Source organism: Oncorhynchus mykiss, chromosome 10, assembly GCF_057628025.1.
Source record: "Oncorhynchus mykiss isolate SJ-2025 chromosome 10, ASM5762802v1, whole genome shotgun sequence".
NCBI classification, from domain to species: Eukaryota; Metazoa; Chordata; class Actinopteri; order Salmoniformes; family Salmonidae; genus Oncorhynchus; species Oncorhynchus mykiss.
This window is the reverse complement of record NC_143031.1, coordinates 26,345,001-26,365,420: the sequence shown is the minus strand read 5'-3', so window position 1 is coordinate 26,365,420 and position 20,420 is coordinate 26,345,001. Positions and strand designations below refer to the sequence as shown.

At 42.3% G+C, this 20,420-nt stretch overlaps 1 protein-coding gene across 3 annotated transcripts in view; it reads left to right on the top strand.

Annotated features, from left to right (window-relative positions):
* LOC110533553 (uncharacterized) overlaps window positions 1-20,420 on the top strand; it is an 83,076-nt gene that overhangs the window by 38,509 nt on the left and 24,147 nt on the right. For all 3 annotated transcript variants that reach the window (XR_016483628.1, XM_090186221.1, XM_021617881.3), the window contains exons 4-6: window positions 12,449-15,824; window positions 15,943-15,987; window positions 18,937-19,052. Coding sequence is in view for 2 of the 3 variants with exons in the window: in XM_090186221.1 (XP_090042347.1) it covers window positions 12,449-15,824; window positions 15,943-15,987; window positions 18,937-19,052 (3,537 nt within the window). In the remaining variant the exon portion in view is untranslated. The remainder of the gene's footprint in view (window positions 1-12,448; window positions 15,825-15,942; window positions 15,988-18,936; window positions 19,053-20,420) is intronic.

Here is a 20,420-nt window from a genome sequence, read left to right as displayed (position 1 = left end):
AATAAACTAAAGTAAAAATAATAAAAAGTAACACAATAAAATAACAATAATGTGGCTAAATATACAAGGGGTACCGGTACTGAGTCAATGTGCATGAAGTGACTATAATCAACAGCGTAGCAGCAATGTAAAAACAAATGAGTGGCCATTTGATTTATGGGCACAAGGGCACATCGACAAATGTTTCACCTTGTAGGCTCTGGTATTCAAACCAGCAAGCTTTCGGTTACTGGCCCAACACTCTAACCACTCGGCTACCTGCTGCCCTTTTAGCTGATAGGAGTGGAACCCAGTATGGTCGTCTGCTGCAATAGCCCATCCGTGACAAGGACAGATGAGTTGTATGTTCCGAGATGCCGTTCTGCACACCACTGTTGTACTGTGCCGTTATTTGCCTGTTTGTGGTCCGCCTGTAGGCTTGCACGATTCTTGCCATTCTCCTTCGACTTCTCATCAACGAGCTGTTTTTGCCCACAAGACTGCTGTTGCTGACTGGATGTTTTTTTGTTCATCGCTCCATTCTCAGTAAACGCTAGACACTGTCATGCGTCAAAAGGCCAGGAGGCCAGACGTTTCTGAGATACTGGAATTGGCGCACCTGGCACCGATGTTCATACCACGCTCGAAGTTGCTTAGGTCACTTGTTTTGCCAATTCTAATGTTCAATCCAACAGTAACTGAATGCCTCAATGCCTGTCTGCATGCTTTATATAGCAAGTCATGGCCATGTGACTCACTGTCTGTAGGAGCAAAACATCTTTGTCAACGGGGTGGTTTACCTAATAATCTTTCTCTAGATTATTCTAGATTATTTTATTTTGTCGACATTTGGAAAATTGCTTTTTCATTGTAAGCTCATTTACTTGCGTGGCTGCCAGCCAAATAGCGTTGCACTTCTGTTGTCATCTGATGAAAATGTAGCTATTTTATGACGAATGTGTTGCACTTATGTATTTTCTGTGAAGGAAAACTATATTTGCATGTCCCTGATCACTCTATTGAAGCAAAACTACACTGTTGACTTTCAAAATAAAATGCGACCCCTGTCAATACACAGCTCCACTCACTTGCTCCCGCTTTCTCCTGTTGTGCTATTTACAAACAAACACATGACTGGCTGAACTGTGTTGAAGAACTAAGTAAGCTTTATAATGTAAAACAATGTGACCGGTGAAATAAGAAAGTGATCTGCTTTCTCTCCTAACGCATTGCATTGACTGAAGGTATGTACTTACAAAATAAGTACAAATATTAAAATCTATTGAAAAACTTCAAATAAATAATTTCAAAAATATTGACGGTATTGAAAAACCACCCCTCGGCTATTTCCAAATACCCCTGAACATGGGGTATGCTGTATATACGCTGTGGCGGTTTTAGCATTGATGAGCAAAATGGGACTTAAGTTGTCAATATAACTATTTGTTCAGCACTTTTCAAATGTGCAGCGACAGAATTTAGAACATGGGCCGTTCTTAGAGTATTCTCCCTGTACACCAAGTCAGAACCGTAGGATAAATGACAGGGGCATATAAGCTGACAATGAAAGCTCTTAAAATATTCGATGATTACATTTCTCTAAAATTAAGAGGGGAAAAAGGACCAAATTATTAGCATGAGGCACATGGGCTACTAACAGCTTACTACACAACACACGTAGTAACATTATTACTTTCTTAGCTACAGTATACATATCTCCCTGGCATATTACATAATTTATGCAGCAGCATACAATACATTTTTGCACTCACTCATTGTTGAATTTGCGATTTCCAACTTGTTGTGTAATATTTATGTCCAATGGCCGATGAGATATGTTTTATATATAATTTCTCTTCATTATTTATCTTCATATGACAAGGATTGAAAAGGATTTGCCAGTAGATTGTCGACTTTATTCATGATGATGGCTGCTAGCTAAGATTTTGAAAGTATGATGTTGCCATGATCAGTCAAATCAAAGCTACTATATATGACATGATCAGTCAAATCAAGGCTATTATATAACGTGATTTGATGTCATTTTATCTGTGGCCAATGACCTTGAGCCTTTTTGGACGGGCACTTCTAATGTCAGCAGCCAGTCACGGCACAGCGCTCCAATTTTTTGCTGGCTCGCCCCATCACAGAAAGCACTGAGCTAGGCTGAAACTCAAGAATTCAAAAAAGAGACCATGTTTGTATGCGGCTTTATTAATTCCATAATATATATATTTTTTTTTACATTGTTTGCAACCTGATATGTGACACATATTAATGCCAAAATAACATACAAAACAGGCAAGGCCCCCCTGCCCTGAATGACGGGTCGCCACTGTATATACGGTATAATGCCCAAGCCTAACACACACACACAAATGCCAAAGGAAATGCAACACCAAGCCCGCAGACAGCATACCAGACATTAATCTGTCTGGGAACAGGGTTCCGCTAGCAGAACCCCTTGCCAACAGCCAATGAAATTGCAGGGAGCCAAATACAAATCAACAGAAATCTCATAAATAAAATTTCTCAAACATACAAGTATTAGGCACCATTGTAAAGATAAAATTCTAGTTAATCTAGCCACAGTGTCTGATTTCAAAAATGGTTTACAGCGAAAGCTCCACACACGATTATGTTACGTCACCACCAAGTCACAGAAAAACCCAGCCATTTTTCCATCCAAAAATGTAATTTTACATTGATGTGTTATGTTCAGTAGTTCCAAAACATGCAGTGATTTTGCAGAGAGCCACATCAATTTACAGAAATATTCATTATAAATGTTAATGAAAATACAACTGTTATGCATGGAACTTTCGATAAACTTCTCCTTAATGCAACCGCTGTGTCAGATTTCAAAAATGTTTTACAGTGAAAGCTCCACAAACGATTATGTTACATCACCACCAAGTCACAGAAAAACCCAGCCATTTTTCCAGCCAAAGAGAGGAGTCACAAAAAGCACAAATAGAGATAAAATGAATCACTAACCTTTGATGATCTTCATCAGATGACACTCATAGGACTTCATGTTACACAATACATGTATGTTTTGTTCGATAAAGTGCATATTTATATCCAAAAATCTCATTTTACATTGGCATGTTATGTTCAGTAGTTCCAAGAGAGCCACATCAATTTACATCAATTTACAGAAATAGTCATTGTAAATATTGATGAAAATACAACTGTTATGCATGGAACTTTAGATAAAATTATCCTTAATGTAACCGCTGTGTCAGATTTTTTTAAAACTTTACGGAAAAAGCATACCATGCAATAATCTGAGTACGGAGCTCAGAGCCCAAACCAGCCAAAATAAATATCCTCCATGTTGCGCAGTCAACATTAGTCAGAAATAGCATTATAAATATTCACATACCTTTGATAATTTTCATCAGAATGTACTCCCAGGAATCCCAGGTCCACAATAAATGTTTGATTTGTTCGATAAAGTTCATAATTTATGTCCATATACCTCCTTTTGTTTGGGAGTTTGGTAAACAAATCGAAACGCGCGTGCAACTTCCAGCGGAAAGGTCGGACGAAAATTCCAAAAAGTTATATTACTGGTCGTAGAAACATATCAAACGTTTTATAGAGTCAATCTTTAGGATGTTTTTATCATAAATGTTCAATAATGTTCCAACCGGAGAATTCCATTGTCTGTAGAAAAGCAATTGAACGGGATCTACCTCTCATGTGAATGCGCGTGACTGAGCTCGTGACTGCTGGCAGACCTGTGACTCATTCATGACCTTCTCATTTAGCCCTGCTTCATAGTAGAAGCATCAAACAACGTTCTAAAAAAAACTTGTATTTTGGGGCCTGAATAGGAACCTTTTCATTAGAACGTTCTTAGTGTGTGAGGAACGTGGAAATTTATTGAAAATGAAATGCAGTAATATCTAATTTACGTAAGTATTCACACCCCTGAGTCAATACATGTTAGAATCACCTTTGGCAGCGATCTGGGTAAGTCTCTAAGGACTTTGCACACCTCGATTGTACAATATTTGCATATTAGTATTTTTCAAATTCTTTAACCTCTGTCAAGTTGTTGGCAAACTGCTCTTCGCAAATTGTTGTGTTTGACCAAATACAATGCTATGTCAGTGCAGCCTTTGATATTATTGACCATAACCTGAGAAAACATACACTAATGTTCAAAAGTTTGAGGTCACTTAGAAATGTCTTTTTTTTTTTTAAGAAATGCACATTTTTTGTCCATTGAAATAACATCAAATTGATCAGTAATACAGTGTAGACATTGTTAATGTTGTAAATGACTATTGTAGCTGGAAACGGCAGATTTTTTGAGAATTATCTACATAGGCCTCCAGAGGCTCATTACCAGAAACAGACACCTCTCAAGTCCTCAACTGGCAGCTTCATTAAATAGTACGTGAAAAACACCAGTCTCAACATCAACATCAACAGTGAAGAAGCGACTCCGGGATGATGGTCTTCTAGGCAGAGTTCCTCTGTCCAGTGTCTGTGTCTTCTTTTGCCCATCTTAATCTTTTCTTTTTATTGGCCAGTCTGGGATATGTATTTTTCTTTGCAACTCTGCCTAGATGGCCAGCATCCCGGAGTCGCCTCTTCACTGTTGAAGATGTGTTATTTTTTGGGGCAATATACAGTGCCTTGCGAAAGTATTCGGCCCCCTTGAACTTTGCGACCTTTTGCCACATTTCAGGCTTCAAACATAAAGATATAAAACTGTATTTTTTTTGTGAAGAATCAACAACAAGTGGGACACAATCATGAAGTGGAACTACATTTATTGGATATTTCAAACTTTTTTAACAAATCAAAAACTGAAAAATTGGGCGTGCAAAATTATTCAGCCCCCTTAAGTTAATACTTTGTAGCGCCACCTTTTGCTGCGATTACAGCTGTAAGTCGCTTGGGGTATGTCTCTATCAGTTTTGCACATCGAGAGACTGACATTTTTTCCCATTCCTCCTTGCAAAACAGCTCAAGCTCAGTGAGGTTGGATGGAGAGCATTTGTGAACAGCAGTTTTCAGTTCTTTCCACAGATTCTCGATTGGATTCAGGTCTGGACTTTGACTTGGCCATTCTAACACCTGGATATGTTTATTTTTGAACCATTCCATTGTAGATTTTGCTTTATGTTTTGGATCATTGTCTTGTTGGAAGACAAATCTCCGTCCCAGTCTCAGGTCTTTTGCAGACTCCATCAGGTTTTCTTCCAGAATGGTCCTGTATTTGGCTCCATCCATCTTCCCATCAATTTTAACCATCTTCCCTGTCCCTGCTGAAGAAAAGCAGGCCCAAACCATGATGCTGCCACCACCATGTTTGACAGTGGGGATGGTGTGTTCAGGGTGATGAGCTGTGTTGCTTTTACGCCAAACATAACATTTTGCATTGTTGCCAAAAAGTTCGATTTTGGTTTCATCTGACCAGAGCACCTTCTTCCACATGTTTGGTGTGTCTCCCAGGTGGCTTGTGGCAAACAAGAAATGGCTTTCTTCTTGCCACTCTTCCATAAAGGCCAGATTTGTGCAATATACGACTGATTGTTGTCCTATGGACAGAGTCTCCCACCTCAGCTGTAGATCTCTGCAGTTCATCCAGAGTGATCATGGGCCTCTTGGCTGCATCTCTGATCAGTCTTCTCCTTGTATGAGCTGAAAGTTTAGAGGGACAGCCAGGTCTTGGTAGATTTGCAGTGGTCTGATACTCCTTCCATTTCAATATTATCGCTTGCACAGTGCTCCTTGGGATGTTTAAAGCTTGGGAAATCTTTTTGTATCCAAATCCGGCTTTAAACTTCTTCACAACAGTATCTCGGACCTGCCTGGTGTGTTCCTTGTTCTTCATGATGCTCTCTGCGCTTTTGACGGACCTCTGAGACTATCACAGTGCATGTGCATTTATACGGAGACTTGATTACACACAGGTGGATTGTATTTATCATCATTAGTCATTTAGGTCAACATTGGATCATTCAGAGATCCTCACTGAACTTCTGGAGAGAGTTTGCTGCACTGAAAGTAAAGGGGCTGAATAATTTTGCACGCCCAATTTTTCAGTTTTTGATTTGTTAAAAAAGTTTGAAATATCCAATAAATGTCGTTCCACTTCATGATTGTGTCCCACTTGTTGTTGATTCTTCACAAAAAAATACAGTTTTATATATTTATGTTTGAAGCCTGAAATGTGGCAAAAGGTCGCAAAGTTCAAGGGGGCCGAATACTTTCGCAAGGCACTGTATGCAGCGCTTTGTTTATAATGCACTGTCCACTCTCCCTTGAGGCTGTCCCAAGTTGATGCGCAAGAGACCAAACAGCCTCAGATCAGGCGCTCAGATCATGTTCGAGCCTCTGATTGGACAGTGAAACACACACGCTCGCACCTGCAGGTGACGTGCAGATGTTTCATTTCTCTCTCATGCCGTCATGGCTGAAGCCAGCACAAATTCCTACTATTTATGTGTCCAGGTTAAACGTGGGACGTACCTCCTTATAAACAAACAGTCAGTTAAATTAATGGTTAGTGCATCATTTTCAGGTCTATTAGAAGCGATTTAATAGACGAAACAATGTCATTGAACCAATTGACTGGTCAGAGATCAGGGCATTCATCAGCGAAGATGCATTGCAAGCTGATAGTATTTTGGACAACCAAATTGAAGTCAAAATGATTGATGAAGTCTAAGTGTTTCAGCTGTATGGTGATTTGCGATTCATAACTTACATTTTACTGGTAATTCCAGAAGTAGTAGGCCAACCGATAACACCAAGACAGAATGCGTTTCAAATGATGATGCGCCGCCGAGAACAGCTAGCATGTCCGGCAATGTACATCGCCAGTGGCACACACTCACTTCGTGCAGATCAGCAGCTCCACAATGATGTGATCAACTGTCCCCAAGGTGGGGGCTTTTCGTGACAATCAGAGGAGACAATCGAAGGAGGATGCGGTGAGCAAAGTTACTGGCCTCGAATTTAGTCACGCTTGCTTGATGCTTCTAATTGTGCATGTTATAAATTATTTTTTTTATTTTGGTGAAGATAGGCTATACTCTATGGCTGGATTTATGTATTTTTTACAATGCTACATTAATTTGGCAGATTGTCACGGCCGTCGTAAGAAGCGGACCAAAGCACAGCGTGGTGAGCGTACATATTCCTTTTTTATTTAGGATGACGCCGACAAAAACAATAAACAATACAAAAACAACCGTGAAGCTTAAGGCTATAGTGCCACAAACAAAGACAACTTCCCACAAAGAAAGGCGGAATGGGCTACCTAAGTAGGGTTCCCAATCAGAGACAACGATAGACAGCTGTCCCTGATTGAGAACCATACCCGGCCACAACATAGAAATACAAAATCATAGAAAAACACAACACAGAATGCCCACCCCACATTACACCCTGACCTAACTAAATAGATAAATAAAACATCTCTCTAAGGTCAGGGCGTGACACAGACCTACCTTGATTGACCCTCTTTCTACAAGGCCTAGTCTATGAGAGGCCTAATCATATTTGTATGAATATTTTGTTAACACCTACAGGCTATAGAGATGCATTCAGGTAATGAACTCATTATTTTACATCAACATTTTCATTTGATTAGAATTATTTATTGTCAATCATTCTTGAATTAGAACATTTATTAAAAAAAAGTATACTCTATTACCGTATACATCACATTAAGTTACGAGATTGGATAGCACTTTATTTGATCAGGAATAAAGAAACTGTCGCAAGTTATATAGAGGTTGCTTGTTGTGAGCCCTGAGGGAACTGTATAAACTTGGCCAGATGATTCTGCATCTTTGTTGCATTCTTCACATATGATTTGGCACAGTATTTGCAAATGTACACAGCTTTTCCTTCTACATTAGCTGCAGTGAAATGTCTCCACACATCAGATAGTGCCCGATGCATTTTCCTGTAAAGATCAGAAGAAAAAAATACAAAAATAAATACAATTCCATGTACAGATAAATAATTAAGCAGTTAGATTAAACAACTCTTTTGTAAGATACATGTTTTAAAATTAAATTGTTAACAAGTTAGAAATGATTTAAACACTTTGCTATTTACTAGTTAATAAAAAATCATGTACAGTGGGGCAAAAAAGTATTTAGTCAGCCACCAATTGTGCAAGTTCTCCCACTTGAAAAGATGAGAGAGGCCTGTAATTTTCATCATAGGTACACTTCAACTATAACTAAAAAATCCAGAAAATCACATTGTAGGATTTTTAATGAATTTAATGAATTTATTTGCAAATTATGGTGGAAAATAAGTATTTTATGTTACTTAGCGATGATAGCCCCTTAAATCTCTTAATCAATCAGAGAAGATTACTGCTGGCAGGCAGCACTGCAGCAAAATATTTTATAGCTCTAAGATGGCAACAACCTCACTCTCTCCCATTTAACCAGTGGATACAGTTACTATTAGAAGTTATAGCATTATAATTATTGTCAGCGAGAATGGGAGGCATGGTTTCCGAGTGGGGAGGGAGGATGCAGGCAGGTGGATAGGGCTGGATAGGGCTGATGGTTTCACACTTATTCTGCCAACTACTTTATCATTTAACTGTTGTGGATGCTGACGTTTGAGGAAAGAACATCTATTTAATTCATTTTAAATTCAGGCTGTAACACAACATAATGCGGAATAAGTCAAAGTCAAGAGGTATGAATAATTTCTGAAGGCACTTTAAATGTTACCTCAAGACTAAAAACACAAGAGCAATTGACTTGTGAAGGTTGAGAATGCCTTTGAAAGCCTTACCATAGGACATTTACTAGTAGCTTATTTTTGAGCTCTCTCTCTCTCTCTGTCTCTCTCTCTCTGCTTTCTCTGTCTCACTCACTCACTCACTCACTCACTCACTCACTCACTCACTCACTCACTCACTCACTCACTCACTCACTCACTCACTCACTCACTCACTCACTCACTCACTCACTCACTCACTCACTCACTCACTCACTCACACACACACACACACACACACACACACACACAGCATGTAGGGGAAATGTTTGTAATGATTTGTCCCTGTGCGTCCGAGATGCTGGCAGGGCTGGAACAGCATCACTGGTTGGAATGGTTTCAGCCATTTGGCTGGTGAGCAGGACGTGGGAGCATGGCTAAGTTGCAGGAATGAGCCAGCCTGGTTTCCCTTCTCGATCCTGATTAGTGCTTTGACATCCATTTGTGTCACATCTGCTCCCGCTCTTCCCCCCCTGGCACTTGAGGGTGCCAGGCTGCCCTGCATCACGCACTCCTATCATCCATTACGCACACCTGCCTTCCCTCGTCAGGCACATCAGCGTTATTGGAATCACCTGGCCTCACTCATCACTTGTTTATTTCCTCCCCTATATTTGTCAGTTCCCTGCTCTGTTCCCGACTGCTGCATGGATTGTTTTTTGTCTTTGTTTTCTTGTATGCCGACGCTGTTCAAGTCTCGTTCCTTGTCCGTTCTTTATTAAATGTTTTACTCCCCGTACCTGCTTTGTCTCTCCAGCGTCAACTCATGTGACAATTTGCACTGTACTGACCACGGATCTATTTCAATATGGTAAGGTAAAGAGAGAGACAAGATTCGCACAGTCATTGGATAACATGTTGTTACACTCAAGTGGCTTGATTAGCTCACACCCTTTAACAAGTTGGAGACCTGTAATTTTTCAAAAGGAAACATACAAGGTTAGAACTATAGGTGAAATATAATATATACTGTAGGTCACATAAAGTCAGTGTCATGTTTTTATCCCAAAGTCTCCTCTCCCGTAGCACACACCTCATCATACACACAGTGACTAATATTTTGTGGCTCAGTCAACCATCTATAAAATTAATCTATCTGGGCCCCTGTTTGTGATGGGTCAAAGCCACAGTTTGTACACAGTATCCTGGAGCTGTCACGCCGCACTGATGCCCCTGGGGCCTTGGAGTCTGAAAGCCATCAAGACAACGCTACAGACAAACAATCTGCTCCTTGTCATTGTACTGCAGTGGCGGTCAGTGCTGTTTATGATGAGGGAGGACACATATTTATTTTTCCATGAGCATGGCCTTATTTCTGTTACAGCATATTGGATGACTGTCATTCATATTCCATCCACCCAGTTCAATGTAAAAGCAATAGGTTTAGGCTACTACATGATACTCAAGTTTTCCCTGTACCCATCATGATGTTCTTACAACCTAGCCTATGAATTAAAGTTTACAACGTAGGTTCATACAGGTCGAGAGAAATATTTGAGGTGACAGACAGTGACACATTCAATACCGCCTTCCACACTCTTGCCTGCATCTAGCTTATCTAGGGTGTAATCATTAGTCCAACAGTTGCAGACGAGCGTTTCTATTGGACAAATTCAGGTATGTTTATCCCGGTTTCGTTTGCTTCCGTTTAAGAAACATTTTTCAACAGAATCGGCGGAATGAATACACCCATGATCACGCGTAAACACCATGTTGTATTCCTTCTCGCCTCTATGCACCCTCCTCCTCTCACCTTTTCCCTTCCTTTGTAGACTTCAATGCACAACACATCAGCTGGGTGAAAAAAACAGCAGGTGAAAAAAACTTTACAAGCCAAACCATGTCATAACCGCTACACACAGCCTACATCGTTGTCCCCATATTAGCTAAAGTAACATCCTAGTCAACATAGCTAATAGAACTAATGTGTAAGTAAACCTGCTACAATCATGCAGTAATGTTAGTAAACTAATCACCACATGTTATGCACTGCAGTGCTAGCTAGCTGTAGCTTATGCTTTCAGTACTACATTCATTCTCTGATCCTTTGAATGGGTGGACAACATGTGGGTTCATGCTGCAAGAGCTCTAATAGGTTGGAGTACATCCTCCGGAAGTTGTCATAATTACTGTGAAAGTCTATGGAAGGGGGTGAGAACCAAGAGCCTACTAGGTTTTGTATTGAAGTCAATGTACCCAGAGGAGGATGGAAGCTAGCTGTCCTCCGGCTACACCATGGTGCTACCCTACAGAGTGCTGTTGAGGCTACTGGAGACCTTCTGTCACGCTTTGATCTTAGAGAGCCTTTTATTCTCTAATTTGGTTAGGTCGGGGTGTGACTAGGGTGGGTACTCTAGTTTTTGTATTTCTATGTTGGCCTGGTATGGTTCCCAATCAGAGGCAGCTGTCTATTGTTGTCTCTGATTGGGGATCATATTTAGGCAGCCTTTTCCCACTGGGGTTTTGTGGGATCTTGTTTTCTGGTTAGTTGCCAGTGAGCACGCCATTAGCTTCACGTTTAGTTTGTTTCTGTATTGTTTTGGTGAGTTTCATAAATTAAACATGTGGAACTCTACGCACGCTGCGCCTTGGTCCGAGTATGATTACCACGACAATTGTGACACCTTCATTGCAAAACAGTGTGTTTTAATCAATTATTTGGTCAAATGTGAATATATTTAGTATAGTTTATCTAAAAAGGATAACTTTTATTTTTTATGAAGTTCACTGAGGAGGATGGTCCTCCCCTTCCTCCTCTGAGGAGCCTCCACTGATGTACTGTATTTATAGTCCTCTTGGAGAATCCATTTAGACATTGTCGCTGTTATACGAAAGGCTTTTTTAGCAGTCAAGCTGGAAATATATATTTTTTAAGAATAACTGATTTTTTAAAGAATAACACCGGGATGCTGGCCTTCTAGGCAGAGTTCCTCTGTCCAGTGTCTGTGTTCTTTTGCCCATCTTAATCTTTTATTTTTATTGGCCAGTCTGTGGTATGTCTTTTTCTTTGCAACTCTGCCTAGAAGGCCAGCATTTCGGAGTCGCCTCTTCACTGTTGACGTTGAGACTGGTGTTTTGCGGGTACTATTTAATGAAGCTGCCAGTTGAGGACTTGTGAGGCGTCTGTTTCTCAAACTAGACACTCTAATGTACTTGTCCTCTTGCTCAGTTGTGCACTGGGGCCTCCCACTCCTCTTTCTATTCTGGTTAGAGCCAGTTTGCGCTGTTCTGTGAAGGGAGTAGTACACAGCCTTGTATGAGACCTTCAGTTTCTTGGCAAATTCTCACATGGAATAGCCTTCATTTCTCAAAACAAGAATAGACGGACGAGTTTCAGAAGAAAGTGCTTTGTTTCTGGCCATTTTGAGCTTGAGTGAGTGATGGTTGCTGATAATGGGCCTCTGTACGCCTATGTAGATATTCCATAAATAATCAGCCGTTTTCAGCTAAAATAGTAATTTACAACATTAACAATGTCTACACTGTATTTGTGATCAATTTGATGTTATTTTAATGGACAAAAAAATGTGCTTTTGTTTCAAAAACAAGGACATTTCTAAGTGATCCCTAACTTTTGAACGGTTGTGTATGTATGAATCACCTAACCCCCTTCTCCTCACCCAAAGCAGCACTGAGGGAATATGTGTGTTCTTGTCTGTATTCTAATTCACCTTGTCTCTCTGTGTATTAGGAACAGAGCCTTGGAGGAGACTCAGGCGGAAGGCCACAGGGGAGGATGCCGAGAGGGTAAAGCAGTGGCAGACAGCAGCCCATTGAGTGAAGTTGAAGAGGCGGTGGATGAGCATCAGCGGCGCCTGGCCCTGGCCTGTCCGCCTGTGGTGACATACGGAACATACCGTGGCCAGAGGGACAAACGCAGAATAAGGCGGAGGCACCAGGTGCAGGTGGAATCCCCCAATTCAGGTGTAGAGGGCAGCACCTTGGGTGCGGTGACACACTCCACTTTAGAACTCGCCATTTCAAAACAAAGTGACATTCAGACTGTATTGACAAATCATATTGGAGCTACAACCTCAGAAACCAATCAGAGAGGAGCTTGGACTTCGGAAACAGACTCTGTTTTGTGTCCAACTGGACCTGAGTCTAGTCACATTCCACTAACAACACAGACAGCAGAAAGGGCTGTGAGTCAAAGTGCCTTCCCTTCATCCGGAGAGACATCCCTGGCTACTGTAGGAGACCAGGCCAAGGATTCTCTCTCTGGGATTGGCTCCGTCACATGCTCCCCTCCCGCACCCACAGAGGACTCTGCTGATGCCAGGACTAGTACAGCAGTCAGTGAGACCCACAGTGCAGAGCTGAGCCCACGGGATAAAATTACTCATGCAGAAATGGCCAGCGAGGATACGAACAGGGACACAGATGGGGACAGAGACACAGGGCTAAGTGAGCAGATAGAAACCGTATCTGCACACTGTTTTCAGACTGGGTCACCTTCATTTGCTGCTGCGTGGCCAGGCGCCACGGGGACTGCGCAGCACACACATCTGCCTGCCACTGTTTCCGATGGTGATGGAGGCCAGCTGGCTCCGCATCCCATTTCACCGTCTGCCTCGCTTTTATCAGCAACCGAAAGCCAGGGACCCATTCCAGCAACTAGGCACTCAGATTCTGGGGATGCTCTGGCTACAGGCCCTGGTGCTGGACTGCATTGCTTTGAGTCAGGGAAGGAGGAGGGGGACGTTGGTCCTCCAGACAATCTGTTTGAGGAGGCCCTTCATTTGGAGTCTAAAATTATGGTGGATAACATTCTGAAGAATGCTCTAGCGGCCCTGGAGAGAGTCGAATCCTCTGAGTTGGAGGAGGGTGAAGTGCTCCAGAAGGCCAGTGAGGAGAATTACCTGGTCCTACCCGTAGGCAGAGTGGAGGAGGAGGACGTGGATCGGTCCTTCGAGACGGATAAGCTGGTGGAGGTAGAGCCTTCAGAGAGGGGGGATGCCGTCCCGGCAGAACAGACTCTCTCATTAAACCCCAACCCTCTATCGGAGGGCCCCAGGTCCACCCCCTCCTCGGGGTATGAGTCTATCGCAGGCTCGGACACTGACATCAGGAGCAGCCCTGGGCCGGGCTGTGAGAGCAGTGCCCCCACCACCGGTGTCTCAGACCACAGGCAGGGAGAACACTGTGCCGAGGGGACCAAAGGCACTGGTCTTCACCTACTGGTCAAAGGTCAACGGCTAATGGATGCTAATGCTAATGAGCAACCGCGAGGGGAAGAGGATTCCCAGCCAAATGATCCTATTGAATCTGAATACAGTGGTAATAAGCACCAGAAATATGTGTTTCCTCTCTTGGGCGGTGGAGTGTCCTTCGAGAAACCACGTCTCTATGGTGATAACGGAGATATTATTCAAATAATGAGAGCGGGTCTTGAGTATGAGTCTGTCTCAGGGATAACTAATGAAAACAAAGATCAAGTGCTCTGCACTTCAGGGGACAATAGTTGTAACGAGGTGCTAGGCGTTAAAGAAACACAGGTAGGAGACGGCGCAGACCACGTAGCCAAAGATGATATCGAAAGCAATAGACATAGTCCTAAACAAGACGGTAATGCTCAATATGGTCATGCTTCTGTGTCCAATAACTCGGAAAGTGCCAATAAGCTCAACAGCACTCTGAATGACAATACTTACCTGAGAACCAAAACAGCATTTTCTGAGCCTGATCTGCTTAGGAAAAGTTCCAAATATGAAGCTAAGGGCAATTCTGAGGCAAACCTCATGTCAGCCAGACCAAAACACACCCCAAACTCACTAGAACCATCTCAAGTCAGACATGCTATAAGTCAGAAGCCTGATGCCTGTATAATGCTTTGTGATGACGGCCAAGAGAGCGGCCCTGAAATATCATTGAAAGTTGGGCTGAATGGGCTGAATGACATCCCGGTCAGTGGGGATCAAAGCTTTGTACTGGTTGAGACTTACTTAGCCTCTGTGTTCTCAGAGGGCTCTGACTCTGGGGGTGAAGAAGATGAGGCCCACTGCAGAACAACAGGCACTATCAGCATGGACCCCTCTTTCTCAAGGAGACTCCCCAAGGACCTGAGCACCTCAGAGGGCCTTGTGTCTAATTCAGCTACTGACTCCAGTAATGAGGACAGGCCACAGTTGAGTTCGGTGAGCGCGTATCGATGCAACATCTCTCTGCAGCAGCAGAGTCAGGACTACGAGACACCGGGACACAGTGGTGCAGGTTCAGCCGCAGCAGTTATGGCAGGGTTTCACCAGGACCTGGGCAGCAGGCTAGCTGGGCTCCATGCTACAGGAGGCCGGAGAGCCCCAGGCCTGGAACCTCTCCTCCCCCTCCTCCCTGTCCCCCATCTTGCCTTCCATGACATGGAGGCAAGTGGTTTCTCCATCATTGATGAGGAGGAGGAGACGGATGCAGTGTTCGTCAATGACACAGGCCCCATGCTGAGCCCCACGGTACGGCGGGCCAAGGCCTACCCCTTCTCGCTGTCTCCCATCGTGGAGGAGGACAGTCTTCGCAGCGAGGCAGAGGGGATCCTGTCGCAGGAGGACAGGGGCCTCATGGTGCCCCCGGCCACAGAGGAGCTGAGGAGTCTGAGCGGAGGTGTAGGGATGGAGCAGCTAGCCTCATCCTCCTCTTTGTCCATCCTGTCCCTGCTGCAGTCGGTCAGCGAGCGCCTGCAGTCCAGCGGCTACTCCGACACAGACGCAGACTCAGAGGAGCCCTCCACCCCTCCTCTACGGCGCCCCCTATGGGAGTTCTTCAACAGGGGTCAGGGGAAGGATAAGGAGGGGGATGGCCAGGGAATGGATGGAGACCAAAGCAGCAAGCAGGAGGGCCCACTTCCTGCTGATTTATTCATTATGGGACCTCGAGATAGGGATACAATGAAGGACGTGAAGAATCTTTCCACCCCTTGGATTACAATCCAAAAACCTGCAGATTCACCAATGTATCAGTATTTGAAATCAGTGCATCCAGTGTTGCTAGAGCCTGATGATGACAACCGTAAACATCATGCCAAACTCATTCCGCGCCTCAGTGATAACAACTGTCCATCAACAGCAACTGACATGGTAAATTCAACATCATCTGACATTTGTATTCAATAATATTATATAAAGAAATGGTTATGCACCCTGACATTTAGAACTAATATATGTTAATATTTGACCCCTGTTGATGTCATTTCAGGGGGGAAATTGGAGTTATGGGAAGGTCATCCCAAGGCCTACACTGGTGAGATCACATGTATTACATGAGCCCTCTACTTTCTCACTGTCGTGCTAATTTCCGATCTCATCTTAATGACTGTCTTAACGTTTTAGGCAGTCTGCCTCCTAATCGCTGTGCTGCTGAATAGATTGGAGATGCCAGACCGCCTTTGAGCTGGACAGAACATTTCTCTTTCATTAGTTAATGATACCTCAGGCTGCAGAAAGTAGTGCAGCAACTCATCTTTTCAGTTTAATCTCTTCCTAAAGCCTGTCATAAAGGAAGATGAGATTGCGATTATGCAACGGGCTATTAATTGTTGTTGAAAGCTATCATCTGCTATCAAGGGCTGTAGTTTGTCAGAATCTGTGCAGAGGAGTGCGGGTCTCTTCTATAGCACTCGAATGACGAGGGAAAACCACCTACAGTGCTAGTCTGCAGCCTTGAGAGCTGAATGCAACAGTGAGTCAGGAACTTGGATCACAATCATATTAATATTCCTGTGGTCAGCACTGTATATGTAAATCAGGAATGGGTTTTGTCCAACAAACAACTTGTATGCGGTTTTACATACAGTAGATTATGAAGTTTATAGGCTCACAACACAGGCAGTGAACAAAGCACTGAGTGCCAGAGGTTTTGTCTACATTGTTGTTTCACACAATCACTAATGGAATTGCTTTGCAACCGCACAACCACGGTTTTCTGTTAGCCGCGTTGGAAAAGTATTTGTTATCGAGGAGGAAACAAAGGGAGGAAAGCAGCAATTAAAGCAGTATGAAAGCAGGCAGACACTCGTAGCCTGGTAGGAGTGAAAAAAATGAAAATACACAGAGTGTTAATTATAGAAGAGACTTTGTTCTATAATGACTGCTTGGGGCATCTTTTGGGCTGGTTAGGGGACTAACGACACTCTTTCCTTCCTCCTTGGCCCCCCTTCCTCTCTCCCTTTCTGTCATCAGAAATGTGCTCGGGGCCTCAGGCGTAGTCACTCAACACCAATGTTCCCACAAATTTCTTGGGGTGCTGAGCAAAGTTCAGGTTTTCTGAGCGCAAACTTGGACGTTGTGAAAATTCTGTGCAAATTCCGGCGCCCGTTTACTGTGAACACTGAGGCTGTACACACTTGAAATTCCAGTTTTAACATTGGCAAAGTAGGCAACTGTGGCTATTTGATCATAATCTAAGCCTACCAGAGTGGGCTACCATTAAAAAAACTATGTATAAAAAACATCCCATAACATTTGAACATGGAAATAGCAGTTCTATTATTCAGCCTACAGTAGCAACCAATGTGTGGTGTTCAATGTAGGTCTACATTACATTGGTCTTTTTTCCACTTGTCCTTAAGACAATGAGGTGACTGAAAATGTTGTTGTATTGTGTTTGATGAAAGAAACCACTTTACAAAATAAAATTCATTATTATTCTCATATCATTATTATTATAACAGAGAATCAGACAAAAATGTATGCTACCCTCTGCTGTCTCAAAATACAGCACTGCCCCTTTTAAATACATAAAAAAAGCTCTTTGCTTGACACATTTTTCAAAGATGGCTAGAAATGTGCATGTTTTGTGCTCATGTAGGAAGCAACCACTCCCCCATTGCTGACCAGAAATTAGCTATAATTGCGCTAATAACTAACTAGCAAAAAATATGAACAAATATGCACACATATGCACACAGGGCTACATGCAGCTCTCGCTTTGATCTCAAAACAAGCACATCCACTCGCGACCATTTGTGCTTTTAATGCAATAGAATCCTACTCCGATGCGCTCTGCAAAATCTCTTGCATAGTGAGTTTTGATTCCCTGACCTGTCAATGTTTTTAATTTGCTATTTTTTTATTTTGTTATACTCTTGTGAATTCTATGGTTTTTACTAGATTACTTGTAGTTTTTCATGCTGTCTGTCTAATTGTGTAATGACTTGGTGCTGCCTATCTTGGCTAGAACGCTCTTGAAAATGAGATTTTAAATCTCAATGAGCCCTTCCTGGTTGAATAAAGGTTAAATACTAAGGTTCGATTGATATTAGTAAAATATGTCTATCACTTTTCACCATCAGATTAGCAACTTTTCTGTTCACACTGGCCATGGATGTGATGTGGCCAAAGCCACATTCCTGCTTCATGTATGAGTGCAGCTATTATCATACGGTAAATACCATTAGTATATAGACAAACAAAATAAAGATACTGTAGCAATTCAAACCAGGGGTAGGAACCGGTTCAGGGAACAGAACCGAAAACCAGAAAATAACAAACATTTTCGAGGAACAGAATTAGAACCTGGAACAGTTCGGGAACAGAATCATTATTTTAAAAGCATGGAAACCGGTTAATAATGTTATTTTAAGTTTCAGCATTTTTTTACCAGTCCCACAAAAATTGCAACAAAGCGCCTATGCAAAGCCCTCACTCTGTCACTTAGAAACTTATTCCAGTGTCTGCCTGACAGCTGAAAATCTTTGCCTGTGTGTGTAGGCTACCTTTTGTTTTGGTATGTTGCATTGAAAGTGGCTAATATTACATTGATTCAATCCCAATTCCCAAAGTAGAGGGAAACATTGATAGTGTTAACTAACAGGGAAGCCTCTAAGTTGAGTGAAGTTCAATCTTGTGCTTCTTTGCACAGCTGCACGTAGCTCAGCACCCGGCTCCATGCTGGAAACCCTTCCCCTCAGGCTTTTAAAACTTGACTGTGTTCATTTACACCCAGCGTTCTGTAATAATATCATTATGAAAACAACACCCAACCACCATAGTTCAGCTGTCACACAAATATGATCTAACCTTGAAAAACCTTGATATTTAATTACTGTATGGTTCCCCTGTTTTGAGTCAATAAATCAAATTCAGTTTAAAGACAATTTGCTGAGGTTGACTGTCAGACTGTATCCATTTGACAATATATTTAGCCCAGATGTTGCTCTATGTTTTCTAATGACTTACTCTGTTTCTCCAGATGAACATCTACGATGGTGTGACGTTCTCTGGGGAGATGTGGGAGATCCACAGAGACCAGGAGGATTCTGGGATGGTGTTTCCGCAGGGTGCCTCAGTGCGAGTCCTGGGAGGATGGTAAGAGGATCTTTAGAGCTAATTAACTTATTTTAAGGTTGCTTACTCCTTAAACATGCTCTTTGTGAGGTTGTATATCAGTCTTTGAATGACCAACACTCTGGGCTTCCAGAAGTGGTTCTGTCGGACCAAGGCCTAGAGTTTGTTGAAGCAGGTAATTGAAAATCTGTCAAACTTACATTAAGTCAACTGTAAAATAGCCCACTTGGATCAGAATGAGCCAGCATTTCTGTAGTGTCATCCTCTGCTTTGGACTTATACCCATGTCTCTTTGCCTTCCTGCCTTACTCATGCACTCTCATGGAAGAAGGGCCTTATTATCACTGAACATAAGGCTTAGGACTTTTAACTTATGTCAGAACAGAACATCTTGTTTGAATCGGCATTGATTCATCTGAGACCCCATAATGTTCCTTCCAACTGTGTTGGGGGGGTTAATCTACTGGGCTGGCAGTGACAGACAGTAATTGGGTAACTCATCGCTGGTTGCTCCCATTAAAAGGCCTGTCAGCTAAACCACACAAACACTGTCATCACTGGGAATCAAGGCCTTGTCCAAATTTGAGTTCTTGAGTTTTTTCCTTGTCGTCATCAGTAGTTGGTTTAAAGGTGAATGGGATGTTATTATCATTTTAAGTATTATCATGTATTCAATCAATCAGCAGAATAAACAACATTGGACAAATGACAAATACTTTGTCAGCGCAAGTCCATATCACATGATCATCTTTACATCCTTATCAATAACATACGGTACATTCATAGTACATGCACAGACCTATGAAGCCACAATTGATGCTACACTAATCGATTCCACCATTACAAGTAAAACAAAAAACAGATGAATTAGAAAATGAACCCCAAATAAAACCCACCCCATCACACAGCTCCCATCTGAGTGACCCTTTTGATTGAACTCCTCATAGCAAGAGATCTTACACTAACAGCTGCATTTGAAAACATTGTTACGGTTCTTACATTGGCACCATGAGAACGAGCAGTGGGCATTGCAGACATGTTTGGAGGGCCTAACTATGGATAGATGGAAGTCAATACTATTCCTAAAGAATCTCTCATACATCAATGTACTATCAGCTTCATATCATATTTCTACTGCAGTTCGAAAAATATGGATATTTTATCTATATTTCATGATGAAAAAGCAAAAAAGGTTTAATATATACTATACATAAGTTTAGTTGTTCATATTCATATAATGCTGCACTGGGTTTAACTAATGCACATGACAGTAAGTCTTTGTGCCTCTCTGCCAGGGGCAAAGCAGGTTCACGTACAGAAGAGCTTGGTAGCTGTGTGGCTATGCTGTAACACTGCTCTCATATTGAATGGATGCAGAACGAGAAACGT